General features: G+C 47.5%; 1 protein-coding gene across 2 annotated transcripts in view; it reads left to right on the top strand.

Annotated features, from left to right (window-relative positions):
- LOC147032709 (cullin-associated NEDD8-dissociated protein 1-like) overlaps positions 1 to 18,986 on the top strand; it is a 97,091-nt gene that overhangs the window by 15,743 nt on the left and 62,362 nt on the right. Inside the window, exons 4-5 of one of the 2 annotated variants that reach the window (XM_085870552.1) lie at positions 14,497 to 14,620; positions 17,629 to 17,885. In XM_085870552.1, the coding sequence (XP_085726678.1) occupies positions 14,497 to 14,620; positions 17,629 to 17,885 (381 nt within the window). Of the gene's footprint in view, positions 1 to 14,496; positions 14,621 to 17,625; positions 17,886 to 18,986 lie in introns of both variants that reach the window. The other variant, XM_085870551.1, reaches the window with a different exon arrangement.

Below are 18,986 nucleotides of genomic sequence, written 5' to 3'. Positions count from 1 at the left end.
GCTTGCAAACTGTTGCTTTGATCCTGGCGCACAGGGAAATGAACAGGGGGGGGGGAAAGAAAAATTGAACGGGGCTGGTGAACAGGGGCAGTGGGCATGGTATGGCAAAGGTGAGCAGGCAACCACAGCCTGCAGAACAAGGCCGCTGCAGGCAAACACAGCCGGCAGATGAACTGGCCGGTACAGGCCTTGAAGTAAACAGCTGCAGGCCTTGCAGCAAAACAACAGCTGCCGATGAAGTGGGCCGGCCTTTGCCTTGCAGTGGAGGGAGTGCGGTGGTGCTGGCCACTCGGAAGGCGGGCTCGGACCTGCCTACTGTCTCCCTCCCACCTATCGCCTTTGCCTGCCACTGTCCATACCCATCCCCTTAATTTGTAACCCCCAATTTAGCCCCAACTTATATTTTTGTTGCTTTTATGTTTACTTCCCTTTTGTTTAACTTCCCCACTATAATGCATCCCCTAACCCCCTTTACTGTCCTTGTTCAGCTAACCTATCGTCTACTAGCCTACTCCCAACCCCTATGTTCCCTTCCCGGAGGGGAATAAGGGAGAGCTCGCGTCCTGTGTCGAGGCCCAACGAAGCCTCAAGATGGCCTCCCCAGACTTCAGCGATCTAACCCAAAGTGGGTCCAGCGGCCCACAACGAGAGCGAGGGGATGGATGGTGCGGAGGGTACACTTCCTAATATACCCTATCCATTTACCTTTAAACTATCCCGGGGCTTTCAACAAGCGCCTCTCGCTTAAACTATTGGTTCTAACAACCCAGATTCCCGTCGCCTGTGTTGGTGTCCTCACAATTTCGGGCCTCGCCCCCCCAATTTTCTTTCCGTGCCCTCACACGGTCTCATGGCTGGGACGCGTGGCTCCCCTTGGCAGGCACGACCCTCTGCCGATTCCCCTACGATGGCACCCCCAGGCACTACACTGCCTCTGAGCCTACCAGCTCCCTAAACACCGGGGAGTGCCCCCCATGGCACCTCCCCTGAAACGCACACGTGGCAGGCTGGCTTCCCGGGCCCCTTTCCGAGGGTCACCCGTGCCCACAACACTGCTCACGCGGCTAATGGCGCCCCGGGCCCCCGCACCAAGCGGACGCACCCGTGCCCACAACGCTATCCCGGCCTCCTTGGGCCCTTGGCCTACTACGGCCGACTAGCCTGGTGCCCGGGGTACCCACTCAGCGATACTCACCTTTCGCAGCCACGCTTCCAGCCCGTCAACAGGGCTCCTGCACCCCTCCAAACGGGTTTCGAGCCTACACTCCCACCAACAGCAAAACGACCTCCATTTTTCAATTTAACTAACCCCCTAACTCACTCTACACTGACCCCGGGGTCCCTTGGGTGGGAGTCACTCCTCCCCCCAATCACGCATCGCACCATGCATTCCCCATTTGCTCCATTCACACAGACCCGCTGGCCTCACTCACCCACCAAGCACATGTACTCACCTCACAACCCACAAATCTTCAACACACACACCGCTGAACTCTGCCATCCTGCTAACTACATCCCCTACCTAACTCGTGCTCCCACGTCGTTCCTTATACTAGTAGCACGTTCCATTTAACACTACGTAGCTAATCTATGTCCCCACTACACATTCACAGTCTGTTACTGTCTCCAAATCCTAAAATCATTTTCCATCCTAAAGCTCACTAAATCCCTCCTACCTAATCCATTCCACGGACTCCATGAGGACTTACCCCTGCCCCATGGAGCCGGTCTAACTAAGCTAACCCTTCCCCTAACTAGTGTCCTCCTGTGCCCAGGTAAGGGGGTCTTCCACCCCTAGCCCGGGAATCCTGTGCACCCGAAAGTGAGGCTTGCCTTTCCCTTTCCCACATGCGCAGCACCAGCGCGGCAACTCACAACCTGCGCACCAGCGCGGCAATTCACAGCCGCGCACCTGTGGCGTGACGTCATGGCAGTTGTTCGCGGCCCTCGTCCCTCTTGGACGGTACCATCCGGCAGGGATTCACCCTCCTGCCGGATTCCAACCACACGCAGCCATGACGTCACCCGGCGCATAAAAAAAAACACAAGCCTCACGTCTCGAGGGGTTCCCCATGCGAACACATGTGCTTTGCCCGTTGGAGCTTAACACACCCACTCGCGTGGAGAACCCGTCCGGTCCAAATTCGTTATCCTGCCTAGACTTTGTCCGTCCGCGGGATGGGCAAATCCACCGCGTGCGTTTCCGGACCGGGACTTCACTCCCGCAAGCGAGCACGTGGGGGCCTCGTGCGTTGCACAGCACGGACCTCGCGCTCGCTGCTGGGTGAACCCGGCACGGTGCTCAAAACATCTACAGCCGCTACTCGGCTTTTGTCCCTCTGTTGCCGTCTCCGTCGCCATTCCACCCACGCACACCTGCGTGTTACGACACTCATACACCTCAACATTAAACTCACATTCACACCGGGAGACGCGGCTGCATGCTCACACATGCCGACCGTCATCTCCCTTACACACAGCGACCTTGCACACGCTGTCTCTCTCACACTTGGCCGCTCACTCACGCATGCCATCTCCCTCGCACACGTGGCTCCACTCACTCGCGGCCTTCCACTCACTCGTGCCATTTCCCTCACACAAACCATACCACTCACACACGCGGGGGCACTCACCCGCGGTGTTTCACTCACACACGGCGCGCTGGGAAGCACGCCCTTCGGCACACTTGCCACCACATCACTCACACACGGGGTCGCTTCCACACACGGGGAGGCACTCACACCTGGCACCACACACACCGGGACAACCACACTGGGGATTCGTGTCCCCACAAGGGTCTCCTGGGCCTCTATACCCCCCAAGCTTTCCGTGCACCTGTCCACAGCACCCGTCCCCTCGACCTCGCAAAGCACGACCGAACCCACCTGGTCGTGACTCGCCTCAAGGGAGCATACTCCCACCCCTCGTTCCTGGAGGAGGCCATCCAGCTGCTCGCACTGGATCTCCACCCAGTCCGCCAGCTCCCCCTCATGGTCCTCCACTACCTCCGTGTGTGTGTGTACGTCTCTAGCCTTGTCATTATCATGCAGTCTCTCCTCTATTTTTTCTGTCTCCCGTGTCTCTATACATTTTCTCTCCTTGTTCCTTATTTCTGTCTCTTCCTGGTTCCTTTTTCCTTCCCATCTGAGTCGTTCTTTCTCTCTGAGCCCTATTAGCTGTTCGTTCTCCCTCCGGAGCTCCTCAATCTCCGTTGACTCCAATCTCGCTCTCCGTTTTAGTTGTTCAATTTCACACTCATATAGTTGTTGTTTTCTCTCCCACTGTTCCTCCTGCTCTTTGTTTTCCAATCTCATTGTTTCTTTCAATTGGCTCATTTCCTTCCTGTGTTTCATTCGCTGTTCTCTCACTACTCTTCCTCGTTTCCTCTCCTGTCCTTCCTTCTCCAGTTTCATGGTTTGCTTCATTTGGTTCATCTCCTTTTTGTGTTTCATTCGCTGCTGTCTCATTACTCTTCCTTGTTTCCTCTTCTGTCTTTCCTTATCCAGTTTCATGGTTTTCTTCATTTGGTTCATCTCCATTTTGTGTTTCATTCGTTGTTCTTTGTCTATCTCCTCGTACTCCAGCCTCAGCTTTTCTTTCAATTGGTCAACCTCAAATTCATGTTCTTTTTTTTTTCTATTCCATTGTTCCTCTCGTTCTTCCCTCTCCAATCTCGTTGTGTCCTTCAATCTCCTGATTTCTCCTTCCTGCTTCATTCCTTGCTCCTTCAACTTCTCCTCGTATTCCAACCTCTTTTTTTCCTTTTGTCGTTCAGTTTCAAATTCATACTCTTTCAGTTTTTTATTCCACTGTCTCTCTTGTTCCTCGTTCTGCAATCTCATCGTTTCCTTTAATTGACGGATTTCTTTCTCCTGTCTCATTCCTTGTTCTTTCAGTACTCTTTCTTGTTCCTCATTCTGCAATCTCGTTATTTCTTTCAGTTGGCTGACTTCCTTGTCCTGTCTGATTCGTTCTTCCATCATTACTCTTTCTTGCATCTCATTCTTTAATCTGACCTTCGCTTCCAGCTGTTCGATCTGTACAGTGTGGTTTCTTAAAGTTTCATTTTCCGTTCTCTTCCTTTCCTCTTTTAACACTCTCAGTTCGTTTTGTAGTTCCCTCTCTTTGTTTTGGTGTTTCTGTAACTCAGAAACTTTCTTTTCCAATTCCTTTCTCATCTCCTCACCCTCCGACCTTGCTTTGGCTTCTAACTGTTCTTCCGTCTTGCCCTTGTGGTTTTCTACCCGTCTTCCCAGTTCCTCTGTCTCCGTTTTTACCTCCAGTCCCAGCTTATCAACTCTCTTCGTCATGTCTTGAAGTCTTTTCTCACACTCCACCGTTACGACCTTCAATCCCTCCTTTGTCTCCTCCTGGCTTTATTTTAATTTTCTAATACCTTTACCTCGTGTCTCGTCTCACACGTCTCCGGAATTATTTTCTCACCCGCCCCGACCACGGGCCTGACAGCCGTTGCACTCCCTCCCAGCTCGTTCGTTCCCACACGTGGCGTCGTCATTATGCCCACCTGCAGACATTGGCCCATTTGCCGCATATCACCCTGCATCTCTTTCATTCTGTTCGTGTCTCCATCCATTTTGTTTTCCATCTGTTGGGCATTCGTATCCATTTTTTCGTTCATGCCTCTCATTCCGTTTCTCAACTGTCGTGCAGCTGTTTGTATTTCTGTCAACATGGCGAATAGCTGGGCCACGTCGGGTGCGCTTGGGTGAGCCGTTTCGGCAGGGATCGGGGAAGGGTTTTGGTGGAGGTGTCATACACCGCGGCCACCGCCGCACCTATTTCGGGCTCTGGGTTCAGCTGGGCGAGTTCGTCCTGTACAACCAACATTTCCTGCACAGGGATTTCATCCTGGACCATGGATTCTACATTACTATTACACATACCTAATCCACCTGGCACCCGCCTGCCTTGAGACGCCATCTTATTTCTCGTAAAGGGTTAATTTGAATCGCTCGTAATTTGGAGGGAATCGGGGGTCGCTCCTCTCACCCCTGGACCGATTCCCGTGAATTTAGCTGGAGACAGGAGAGCCCGTTTTCCCGTTCTCCGATACCAGTGCCGCGAGGAGGGGGATGAGTTTGTGTCCCACGACCTGACACCAGTGTTGCGGATTCGCGCCCGCCGGCGTGCGAGCGGCCACGTAACTCGAATCGCGGCACGTCGCCCACCGGACGGACAATTCCGTCGTGACCCTCTCGGACTAACGCCGGCAACTAGTCACGGGTGGGCCTTTCGGCCTCACCACGATCGTGCCAATCGGCCCCCCGCGTGGGATAGGGTTGCTCGCCAAATTCGACCTACCTAAGTACCCACACGGAGGGTAGACCGAGCGATCGCACCTCGCCACAGGTCGAATTCGGACACGGGCCACTTTAAGTGACCCGTTCCGTACTATCGGGATAACCGAGCGGTGTTATCGTCAACCTCGACGGTTCTGATTAATTATTGGGCGTATTTAGCCCACGACCAACCCTTTACGTGAAGTAAGATGGAGATTCAATTAAAGAAAAGACGAAGCGAAACGGGAAAAACAGGTCAACATAAGGCACATTTATTCCGCGGCAAACGGAAAGCACACATATATAATTACAACAATTATGCACCAAAAGCAAATGTAAAAGAAACACAACAATTATGCACCAAAAGCAAATGTAAAAGAAGAAACACAATGCAGATCTACTACCGACTACGCGAGCACACGGCAACACTTACACAGTTTTACTTTACAGACGGCGCCGACAACACATATACTCGAAAGCAAAAGAAAAAGGGCCACCCTCTACGACAAGGGGGCAGACTAGCCTGGGGCCGAAACCGCGTGGAGTCTACCCGTCTTGTGATGAGCCGCAAAATGGCGGCGGTGCCCCGACTCCGCGCTCCTCCGCGGGTTTTGTTTGCACTGCTTGGAATGGGGTGGGAACGGGGCCCCCCTTTTCGCACTATCTCAGCGCGGGGGGAAACAGGGTGGGGGGGTTGTTGATGCTCTGGGGAGAGAGGATAGCTGGCTTGCTTGGGTCCCGCGACGAGAGACTCCACTGCACCCTCGACCGCGTTTCCGGCTTCTCCTCTCTGCAGCTCCCCGACAGACCGCCTCTCCTCCAGACCCGTCTTGACTGCTGCTACCACACTTCGCCGCCACGACTCGCCCGAAACAGAAAAACCTCTACTCTCCAACTCGAGCCCGAAACAGAAACTCTTCACTCTCTAACTCGAGCCCGAAACAGAAACTCTTCTCCAACTCGAGCCCGAAACAGAAACTCTTCTCTCTCCCTATTCGCCCCGCGCTCGGCGCTTTATAGTCAGCAGGAGAAACCATAAGCAGATTTTCGGATCAGGATCGGCTCGGGGGCGGAGCCACGCTCGCCCATTAGATGGAGGAAAAGTTGGCGTGAATCATTCCTGATCCTCGAATTTGCATATATCGATTCTACTCCGACGCGCCTGGAGGCGGGGCCAAATCGCCCCGCGCTCGCTGATAGGACGGAACAGAAGTGGGCGTGAATCATTCCTGATCCAACTTCCCCGGAAAGGCCGCTTTTTGCACCCGCTGCTCGGCGCGCGCCCTGTACGAGTCCAGGATCGGTGCCCACAAGCGGTGCGGGAATGGCGGCAGAAGGAGAGGTGAAGGTGGTGGAGGGTTTATTGTGGTGGTCCCTGGCCACGGTGACGCTTGGAATGGTGGTGATGCGATGGTTGTGAGAGCGAGTTGTGACGGTAAAGGTCGTGGCTGTTGGCGTTGTTGTTGTTGTTGTGAAGCGGCGTTACGGTTGGTGGTTGTTGTGTGATGGCGATTGAGACGTGGTTGGCTCAAAATAAAGATAGAACAGAAAAACGGCTATCTTAAAGGGTCGCAGCCCGAATGAATGACATTTATTCCCTCTAAACAACGGGTTTGGGCTAACTACACATGTACTTACAGAGATACCTCACCTACGGGACCTGAATGGTGGTTTGCGAATTTGCTCAACCACAACAATATCCTCCGGCTTAGATCATACAGGATTGGAAAGTGTTATTGGGAACTGTGGATTAGTTTATATGAATGATAGCTCTCTTAGTATGATCTCCCTCTGCTCCTCCCATAACCTATCCATTTTGGGTTATTGGTTCAGAAGGAGACGTACACACATTCACCTGGATCTCCAACGATGTTTACGCCCGTAAATAACTTTATCACATTTTATCTCGATCATTCGATTTTCAAATCGTAGTGGGTTTTTGGAGGCACCGGCGCTCCAACAAACACGACCGACAAACACAGATTGGTTGTGGCTGATATCTGCAAATGATCATCAAGTAAGGCCTGGGTGACACTTGAATGTGGAAGCTATCTATGGTTCATCACCCAAAACTCTCTGTCTGAAATGATAGAAAATCTCCATCCAGAACCGTTTTGATGCTCTGGGTGAACTCTCAGATGATGTTGTGGAGTCCTAGCCTCTTGTCTGTGAAATTATCCTCTACAGCATTTGAGACAGTTGGATTTAGTAGGTCATGGAAACGGCCCTGGTTGTCAACCGAGACCCTGACCATTATTTATATGAAAAGGCAAGCACAACTACAAGGAAACATGCCAGAAAGAAGACGCCTTGGAGGGGTCGATCGGGTGAAGGCTAGGAAAGACCTTGATTCTTTGTGTGGGTACTTGACCAATGAAACTGAGGAAGGTATTCATCAAAATTAACGTCGACCTGTCTTTCGATCAATCCAGTGCATGTGGGCTGGTCGGAATTCAAACAAAAGCAGCATTCCAATCGTGAAGGCAAGCAGAACACCTTGTCACACAAATGAGGAAACCCTCAACTGCTGAAGATAACATTTTGACCAGGCTCTTAAATTCCTTTCTCCTCCTCCCCCCCCCCCCCACCTCCGGCTCCACCACTGCCCAACCTGCAGGAAGAGTCCCGTAGCTAGCAATGACGTCACTGTCTGTGTGGATCCTCCATCCCTTTTCTGAGGTCCCGTGCAGTTGGGAAACTCAAAAATGGCCGAGCCACTGAGTGTGACTCCTTAACCTCAGAAATGCTGAAATGTGCTGACTCCAATCTGTGAGGTATTACTCTACCGTTTCATAAATGTCTGGAATTCTGACCATGTTTCAGCAGAATGGAGGAATGGCATCATAATCCCAATCTGCAAAGGTGAAGGCCCCTGTGTGATGGAACCAAGTTTGAATGTACAAATGCATATTTATGTTCCACCCATGTTTTGCATCATCTCCACTTGGGGCGTGGGGCGGTTTCACTTTCCTTTTTTGAGGTGAAAGTTTGTGGAGGCACGGGGGTTTTTTTCTGTCATATTCAAGTGATTTAAAAGTTATGAGTTATTTAAACCTCGAGTGTTGGTAAGTTGCCTGAAACATTCTTGTTCTTGTTTTTTTTTTTGTTTTTTTTTTGGTTTATTGAAGAATCTCGACACGGGCTGTTCCGGGATGGTTAAAAAAAAAACCTACTTCACACTCGTCTCGCTGCTGTGGCTGAAATGAGCTGCCATGTCGAGCTCGTGCTGCACACCCTCTGTCGCTGGCTCTCGGGCTCCATTCAACTTTTCCAGATATACGCCTGGAGGTCAGAGCAGAAGCAGCCGTGGCTTCTGTCAGAGCTGCCATGGGGTGTAAATTGGATGAGGCTCGATTGATACTGGAACAGCTGAAGAGGGAGGAAGAAGCTGCCTTAAGTTCGACGGCCTGTTTGAAAGCGATGTCTGGTGCTTTAAGTTGGGGCGAATTTGACTTTTGACAGCTGGATTACCTACACCTGCAGAGGTGGGGATGCTGTTGTCAAGGAATACCACGTCTCCACCACCATCCATTTCATTTGATGACGATACTGAAGATATTCCACAGGATACCGAGGTACGTTCTGACCCAGCTAAGTCGCTCACACCAGTGTCGTTTCAGGCAGACCCCCTTTCACCAGCCGGCAATGCTGCAGTGCCAACATCCATGGAGAACCCATCAACATCAACTGTGTCTCACAGGCAAGTTCTGTCTGCTCAGTTTCGTACGATGCCAGCTCCTGGTCTATCGTACGCAACTCACCACACCAACTAATGCTTTACATACAACCATCATGTTGTCATCCTCCAGTGCTACATATCATGGTTTCACATCAACCCCCATTCTGTTAACATGCACTGTTATGAGCTCATGGGTAAGAAACCCTACTCCAGCTCCGGCCACAAGGCATCCCACAATGTATACTGATCATATGTCGGCATCCCTTGAGATTACAGCCAACAACACTGCATTATTTCTCACCAAATCCAGTACACACCCATTGCTGTACCTGCATCTGCTGCGTGGACATATACCACACATCCAGCAACAACAATAAGTGTCTAGCCGTTCATCACTGGGTCGAGACATCATGCCAACAGTTGTTCCTGCCATGCAGGACTATGTGTACTATCTGTCTCATCGAGACTTTGTTTCAAATAAGATTTCTATGTTTTATGGTCAGCCTGAGAAATTCAGGACATGGCATGCAGCCTTCCAGAACATGATCAAAGGAATACCATCGTCATCCGATGAACTGTTTATCCTCATGGTTCAACATATGGCTGACTGTTCAGAATACAAAGCACTCGTGGAGTATCTCGACCGAGTCGACATTTCTAACCCTGATGTCGAATTGGAGGAGGTCTGGGATCGCCTTCAAGAAAGATTCAGCAGCAATGAAGTTGTTACACAGTCATTGCTAAACAAGCTGGAATTTTTGTCTAGAGTCTCTTCTTGTGACCGCAATACTCTGCAGAAGTTGAGCGACACCATCAAAAATAGAGGCTGCTAAAAACGATGCTTCACTTCCAGGATTTTCAGGTTTGCATATATCTCTGTTATTCAAATCGATCGTAGTGAAGCTTCCACCAGACCTCGTGGATCGTTCAAGGATGGAGGCCTTCATTCAATATAATGAGATGCACAATGTCACCTTCCCGCAATTTTCGATACTCAAATCCTTCATTTGGCACAATGCGAAGATTAAAAATGACCTCAGTCTGATGATTTCCTCAGAATATGATGACTTGTCATGTTCCTTCAGCGACTAAGGTGAAAGCTCCACTCACCACGAATAACAGAATGCCTGCCCTCATTGGTGACACTCGTCCAAGGGTCAGAGGAAGTAACACTGACAATACGGGTGAATTGCTGCCACAGCATGTTGAGCAACCAACTGCTGCAGTTGAGTTGCCTTCTGAAGATCAGCACCCTTGTTGTCGAATGCAAGTTCCGCAACAATTCTGCCCTATTCACAGGATCATGCATCCTCTTGCACATTGCAGAATATTCAGAGCGAAAACATTGCAAATCCACGTTCATCTTTCTTGAACAATGGAAAACGTGTGCCAGATGTGCTCTGTCGACTAACTATTCAGCCAAGGAGTGTCAAGTGAAATTACTATGTTCTCAGTGTAACAGCACCCGTCATTGCTCAACACTTCATGATGCCTGATGTGCTATCCTTGACAGACCATGAGGTAGGCAATTTATCAGTAACTCTGCGATCCCTGACAGAATATCGGATGGGCTTCAAAAGCATGGCAAGGAGCAACCCTTGATGATTAACAGATGTGTGGATGTTTGTCGCCGTAGTGGATCCAGAAGAATGTCTTCTTCCAAAATCTGTCTTGTGCAGATATTCATCGCTGGTAATCCTGAAAACGTTCTGAAAACTTATGCTGTGTTGGATGACCAGTCAAATCGGTCTCTGAGCTGCAGCGAACACTGACTACATCAACGTGTCAAATAATCCAGTCCCCTATGAACTCAAAATATGATCTTGAACTATGGTGGCCAGTGGGAGGTGCGTCAGGAATCTTGTCATCGAATCATTCAATGGAATCGTCCGCCTGCCGCTCCCGGAGCTAACCGAGTGTAATTCTATTCCTTGTAATTCCTCAGATTACAATACCAGAAGTTGCAAAGCTCCACTCGCATATATGGCCTGTCGCTGAAGTTTCCTGAACCTGACTCGGAAGCGACCATTTTGCTGTTGATCAGAGGAGATGCTCCTCTGCTGCTCAAGTTCCGAGAATCTCGGAATGGACCACCATGAGCACAGTGTATGCATCTTGGATGGGTGATAATTGGTGATGTATGTCTGCACAGCGTCCACAGCGTCCACAGCCCTGAGTGAGTGGAGGCCGATCATACCCATATTCGCGACAATGGAAAACCATATTTCTGCTTGTCATGCCATATTCGTGTTGTCACGTACTTTCAGGTCAGCTCTTCTGGAGATCCTTTGACCACAGAGCCGGCAACAATGGGGTCAGTGATGTTTATTGGAAAACGAGGAATTATGACAAGGCAGGTCGCTCCATTGAAGATAACCGCTTTCTAGCCATCATGGAAGACTGATTCATCAAGAATTACAACGGAAACTGGGTGGCTCCCTTACCCCTCAGAGATGATTTGAAGCTTCCAGACGATCAACCCCTTGCAATCAACCGCTTAAAGTCTCTTTGCAAGCTTCTGGATAAGAAACCAGCCATTAAACAGCAGTACGTAAACTTCATAGCTAAACTCCTTCTCAAAGGACGTGCTGAGCCTCTCAAACCAGGAGCAGAGGAAAAACTGTGATTGTATCTTCCTCATTTTGCTGTATTCCATCCTAGGAAACCTGAAAATATTTGTTTGATGTTCGACGGAAGTGCTATATCTCTTGTGATATCTTGCTAAATAAGGTACTACTTCCTGGTCCAGACCTTGTCAATAGTCTGGGGGTATTGGTATGCTTCAGACAGTAACCCATCACCATCATGGCCAACATAGAACAATTCTTCCATTGTTTCTACGTATGTGAGGATCCCCGAGACTTTCTGCAATTTTTTTTTCATTTTTTTAAGAACAACCCCAAATTGAACATGTCTGAATTTCATGTGAAGTTGTACATATTTCGGAACAGTCCTCGCTTGTCCTGCCATTGCTGGCAAAATGACACCCTGAAACTTCGTCTTAGTTCAAAATGTGCGAAATGACGCTCTGAAAGAAATTGACAAAAAGTGTATTGACAGATACTTGATGGACAGCAAAGTTTATAGAAGTTCAACCAACCCTCTTCCCACGCATTGCATATGGGTAGAGTGTAGGAGCGAATCATCGATGTCTGTCATCAAATTCTCAACGCAATTCTCTTGGAGACAAACGTTTCTCGAACCTTCGAGCTCCTTCCTACCTTCCTTGCAGAGGTATTCGCTATTGTCAATGCTCGTCCACTTGTACCAGTGTCTACAGATCCAGACATCCCAGAAATCCTGACACCAGCGATACTACTTACCATGAAGACAACATCTGTTCATACACCACCAGGCGATTTTTGGTCTGCTGCAGACATCTTCGACTATCAGTGGCGATGTTTACAGCATTTGGTGATTACCTTTGGGTGAAGATTGTGCAAATAATATCTCCTGAACCTGTAGCCCCCGTATGCAGTGGCAAGTCGAGGAATGCAACCCGTGTGTCAGTGATATCGTTCTGCTGAAGACGGATGCTCACAGGAACGACTGGCCCGGTGGACGTGCAATTGAGACATTGCCCAGTGCAGATGATCAGGTTCGAAAAGTGCGAATCCACACCATGAATGACTGCTAACCCCTTATCTACCTGCGACATGCAATTGAGGTCGTATTGCTTATACCAGTGGAGGAAGAGTGAATTCCTTCACTGTGTTGTTTTGGTTGTGATTTTCTTGTTCTCATTTTGTTTTCCATTGTGTCCCTATCTGTTAGCCAGTCTGGTCCATGAAATTATTGACTACATGGTGTTCTGTGTCGTCATTTTGTTTCATAAATTTGATGATGCTTTGTGCCAAAGTGGCTCTCCCAGTCCTCATGTTCACGTAATTATCTTTACTCAGTCAATTGCTGTAGTTTTATATTAAAAACAAACAAAACAACAGGCAAGGGGTGTGTGATGGATCCAAGTTTGAATGTACAAATGTATATTTCTGTTCCACCCATGTTTCGCATCATCTCAGCTTGGGGTGGTGGGGCAGTTTCACTTCTCTTTTTGCGGTGAATGTGTGTGGACTCATGACGAAGCACTGTATTTTGTTTTGGGGGGGGGGGTACTGTCATATTTGAGTGATTTAAAATAAAGTTATGAGTTGCTTAAACCTCTAGTGTTTGGAAGCTACCTGCAACATTCTTCTTTTTTTATATAATCTTGACACGAGGGTCCCCGCTCTAACCAGTAGCTATCACCCTGCTCTCAGTCCCTGGACAAGCATTTGCTCATTCACCCCCTCCTGCTACAATGTAGATGACCCCAGCAATGTGGTTTCACCCCAAAAAGTTATGCGATGGGTGCCATACTAGCCCTCTGTATTCTCGCAGAACTTCATCGGGAATTTTGGTTCCCATTAAATGTGCCATATATCAACATCAAGACCACATTTGACATGGAAGGTGTTGAGAGGCAATAGAGTTCTGTTATCACTTCTCAACCTGATCTGGAACCTCCACGAAGATGCAACAGCCAGCATTAGAGTGGACACTGTCGTATTACCACCTTTACCCACATCGTCTGGAGTTTGTCAGGGTTGCGTCCTAGCTTCCTCCCTCTTCTGCTGCACCATGGACTGGATAATATCAAGGTGTGCAGATGATGCTGCCGTATTTGTGAGACCCTGCCCACTGGCTGGCCATGTTCAACTGCTTTGAATTGTTTGTTGAAAGCCCACTCCTCAAGCCCTCATGGCAAAAACCCAAGGTCCGGAATGTTGCCATTGGCCTCGTCCCATCCCCTCTCCCCCCTCCCACCACCAGTACCTACCTCCAGCATTGTCGTGGAGTCAGTGGACCATTTCGTCTACCTGGGCTCCAACATTCATTCAGCACCGCAGTATTCAGATGATGAGCAGAGACGAATCGCATGGCTTGCTCTCTCATGGGACAACTAGATGCTGTCTGAAAACTGCACCATCTTAATTTACTATCAAAGCTCTGCATTTACAGAACATGTGTCCTACCTGTTCTCTGATTGTGAGACCTGGATACAGTTGAAAAAAGACCAAGACAACTTGTAAGGTTTCCATATGTGATGTCATCACAGCATCCTTGGGGATCATTGGTATAACAGTCTCAAACAGGACCATTTGTGAGATCACTAGACTTGGCCCGATCACGCTCTATTGCAAGGAGATGCTAATCCGTTTGGACATTTGCGTTTGGACAAGTGAACATATACCGGCCCATAATCTCCCTGGAATTTGCCATGAACCTTTGCTGCAGTCACCGATCTAATCGAACCTGGCATCATCCTCGAAGACGCCCAAGACTCTCTTGGTTACACCAATAAGATTGGCTTTAGCCCATGTGAATGTTGGCAGAAGGCAGGAGACTGACAGTTTGGGGTCACTACACATCCTTAGGCATGTGTAGTGTTGGTGCTGGCTATTGTGCAATGTTGAAATTGGATTTTCGTTTTCATTTTGCAAGTGATGCCATTGATGCTAATGTTTATTATTGCAGGCTCGGCATTGGCTGCAACAGTTTGTAAGAAGATCACTGGACGTCTGACGAGTGCCATCAGTAAGCAGGAAGATGTTTCTGTGCAGTTGGAGGCCTTGGACATCATGGGAGACATGCTGAGCAGGTGGAGATTCATAACAGAGGCCATGTTTGCCTTCCTTGTGTTAAATTTGACAGTCTGTTTTTGTTTCATTTATTTTACAGTGTACAGAACAGTAAACCCTCGTTCAACATGGGTTAGTTTCCTGGAAAACAGCACGTTTGGCAAAACTGTGTTGCGCAAGCTGATTACCTTATGGAAAACATCGGCATAAGGGAATGCGGCCGTGGAACGTAACATACGGATAAATGTTTTATACTTTGTTTTTGTTAATAAAAACGTTGAAGGGAATTCCTATACATATGCTGTAAATATATTTGAAGGGTGGGGGGTTAATTATTTGAGCCCAAGGTCGCCGGTTGGTGTACAGCGACATTAAAGGTTTGCATTTAAAGTCGCCGGATGCATTTCCGCAAAAAAGAATTAAGTGTAAGACGATCATTAAAAGACTTGAACCTGTGTGCTGCCTTCTGCCCAGTTTTCTTGTAGAAAAGGCCCGTTTCATCACCGTTGAACGCCTGTTCTGGGGAGAAGCCCTTTTCTGTTATAAACTCCCGGAAGTTGGGCTTGAACAAATGGTGTATATGGTGGACTCTTTCACATGATACTCTGGCTGACCGATGCTACACTCATCTCACCACAAAACTTGTCCGAGTTCATGATTTTTCTCTGCTAATGTTATAATATTATTTCTTTGCTGCACTACCATTTGGAGAGGCTTGACGTTTCGGTGCCACACTGTATTTAAAGGTACAGTATATGGCTAAATAACGGTGAGTTGATGAAATCTTGGCACAAGCTCACTCAACCATGGCACTCTGCAGACTGAAAACAGCGTGGGTGGTATAATATGGCGGGAGATGTCACCTGTGCGTGTGACACAGCCACAGCACCACATTCAAGCTCATGTTTAACCAAGTTTTATGTGTGTTCAGGAAATGATCATCACATTTTATTCCTACTCGTATAAACCAAGCCACATTGGACGAGGGTTCACCATATACATATCGTTGGGGTGCGGGTGGTTACGTTAATCCCCCGACCCAAATTGTGATGACTGGCGGTTAACACCGCCAGTCCGGATAGCCGAGCGGTTCCTTAGGAGGCGGACACGATCCTCGGAGATTATAACGCATGCGGGAGGGGTGGGATGTGGCACTGGCAGAGCGACGGCGGCACAGATAGATGCACAGGGGGGGTTTACACTCAAACCCCACGGCAAATACACGGACGGACACATCAACTTAAAATAAACGCGAGATTTAATGAAAATAGACAAATATTTACAAGGCACAATAATTCAGAATGCAATAATAACATTAAGTAAATAAATCCAAAAACTGAGGTGCCTCTACACACAGACTTAAATACTGACAAGGGGAAACAAAATAAAGGAAAATCCTTTATTCTGGCACTTAGCTTGGTCCAGGGATGGTCTTTGTGGAACCTGGAATCGAGGCACATCATCCTGCACATGTAGACGTGCCCAAAAAAGCTCGGTAGAGCGCATACCTCCACCACGCAATGCCTGATCTACGAGAACCTATCAGGCCCATTATATTTTTGAAATATCATGCTATATATATTTTACAGATATATATATATATATATATATATATATATATATATATATATATATATATATATATATATATATATATATATATATATATATATATATATATATATATATATATATATATATATATATATATAGTTTTTGGCCCGATCTCTCGATTGTGAAGAATCACTTTGGATCTGGACACAAGAAATATTTAATTTTTTTGATTCGGATCTTCACCAAAATCGAATCTATTTGTCCTTGCCACACACCCAACATGACCACCAAGTTTCATCTGAATCTGTCCACAACTTTTTGAGATATTTTGCTATATATAATTTTTTGCCCTCTCTCTCAATGGTGAAGAATCACTAAAAATTCTAGTATCTGGATCCGGATATTCACCAAAATCTAATCAGTTCGTCCTTGTCACACACCCAACCTGTCCACAACTTTTTGAGATATCCTGCACACAGACAAACAAACATGACGTCCTTCACCTTCGGTGGCGGAGGTAACTATCCTTTATGCGTACGGGCACTGGGTAATCAAGGCAGACACACATAAGTAACAGAAGAATGGTTAATTATAGGGGAAAGTTTAATCTGCCGACTTGTTTTTTTGTACCAAGAACAGTGAAGGAACAATAGTTGGCCATTGAAAAAAAACCTTCAACATTGTTACAGGAAGGAAATTGCACAAGATGTTGCAGCATGAATCTTCGTTTCACACTGCAAAAAAGGACTGAAGATTGTTGCCAGGGCAACTCCGCATAATGTCGTCTTGGTCTGGATTATTCACGGTCCAGTCGCTTCTCCACAGACACAGCAGCAGCGATCCTCTTTCCATCTCTGGACAAGCACACCTCGCTGTCCTAACACTACTTCAACTGTCCATTCCCAACTAACTTCTTCTCTGCACACTCAAGCCTGCTACACAACAGTGTCCTGATTGGTCCATCGTCCATTCCTCAAAGGCACTCATTTGTCCTGATGTCACCATGTGTGGTGGCTCTGAACTCGTTGGTTTAAACTTCCTTATTAATGCAAACAACAGCAGCCCCCTTTGTTTCCCCTTTGAAAGGTTCCACCGTCCATCGATAGGTGTCCATTAGGATTTAAGATGCTTCATTAGCAGTGAATATATTTAGTGTTGTGTTGTGAATGTATTTCAAAATGTATGAAAAAGGAGGTGGATCCCCAGATTTGTATGTGTTAAGAATGCGTATTTTGAATCTGTACTGCCATTTTGTTTATTGTGCAGGAAAGCCTCATCTTGAAGACTCAGGTCAACTGTCCAGTAGTTAATGTGCCACAGAATGTGGGTCCTTAAATTGAGATTGAATGCCATATTCCATGAGCTGAACAACTTTCTGGAATATGTAAACTCAAAAGTTGAAGAATTGCACTTTGTTCTGCCAACGAAAACAAGTTTACCTGCTTCGTAACATGGGGATGCATTTGTTCAGCAGGCTGGGCAGCCTCCTGGTGAGCTTCCACCAGTCCATCCTGACTTGTCTGCTGCCGCAACTAACAAGCCCTCGCCTTGCCGTCCGAAAGCGTGCCATCATCGCGCTTGGTCACCTTGTAATGGTTTGCAGTCACAGCCTCTTTGCTGAGCTCATGGAACACCTGCTCACTGAATTGGCACGCAATGAAACGACCTCAACCACACGGACGTACATACAGTGCATCGCTGCAATCAGCCGGCAGGCTGGCCACCGTGTCGGTATGCAGCCCATTACATGTTGGTATGCACTCACTTTGAGCTGTGTTACTTGCAAACGTTTTTTGTGTTTCCTTCACTGTTTATTTGTCTTTGACAAAAGTGTAATTAAAATGCCACCTTACCTATGATCATATTCCTGTTCTATACTTGCAATTGGAAGCAATTGAGATCGGTGGTGATGGTGGTAGTAGTAGTAGTAGAGATAGACTACATGAGGAGCATCCAGATATGTATTAACACAAACTGCAGAGAAATATGAGTACCACTTGGCACATGGACTGTCATAGCATCTTCTACCAGTCCATCCTGGTGGAAGAGTATTTCAAGAAACTTGGAACATGTGTAGAGGGTCTTCCAAGTTTCTTTTCTTTCATGGATCCCCAGTTTCAACTGTTTTTTGGGGGTTTTTTTAAATGGCATGAACAAAATAATTTGCCAAGATAACTTTTTTGGTACAATTTGCACATCTTGGCGGGTTTGTAAACTGTTTAACAATATGACGTTTTGGGTCAGTAGGAGGGGTGTGATGTTGGGTTTGGCAGTGTAATGAGTACATACAACTCTGTTTGGGAATGTCTGCGACTTAGAATGTGTTTTCCATCTGCATGGCCAAATGATTGATACACATTTTGATTTATTTAAGTACCTTTGAACTGTTTGGTTTTTTAATGTCCATATCCATGTATTATTGTGATGTATTTCCTTTAATAATAATCACACTACACTATAGTTTTCAATTCTCCTTCATTATTATTTACATTGTTTTACCTATTAATATGGTGTTATGCATATAATATTGTTATAGATCTGGGGCTAGAGTTTGACCACGAGGGGAAGCACTCTGATTCCTCGTGAACACCCGGTCCTGAGGCTGCCAGGCACAGATAACTCCACAAACGCCGATTGTCACTGCCAACTCTGACAGGGTTACACTACTTTGTGTGTTACCATTTCTGGTGGATTGACCGTACCAAGCGAGTTTCATGCCCTCAATGTGCACTTGCGTTCACTTACCGTATCGGTAAGTCGTATCAGCCGAGCGGAACTGCAAAGCATGCACCGGCTAATATGAGCAAATTTGTGGGGTAGAACCTGTGTGCT

The sequence above is a fragment of the Eptatretus burgeri genome, chromosome 2 (genome assembly GCF_056783735.1).
Source record: "Eptatretus burgeri isolate ZD-2024b chromosome 2, Ebu_testis_v1, whole genome shotgun sequence".
In the NCBI taxonomy this organism is placed as follows: Eukaryota; Metazoa; Chordata; class Myxini; order Myxiniformes; family Myxinidae; genus Eptatretus; species Eptatretus burgeri.
Note: the sequence above shows the minus strand (reverse complement) of the source record. Positions and strands in the feature narration are given on the sequence as shown.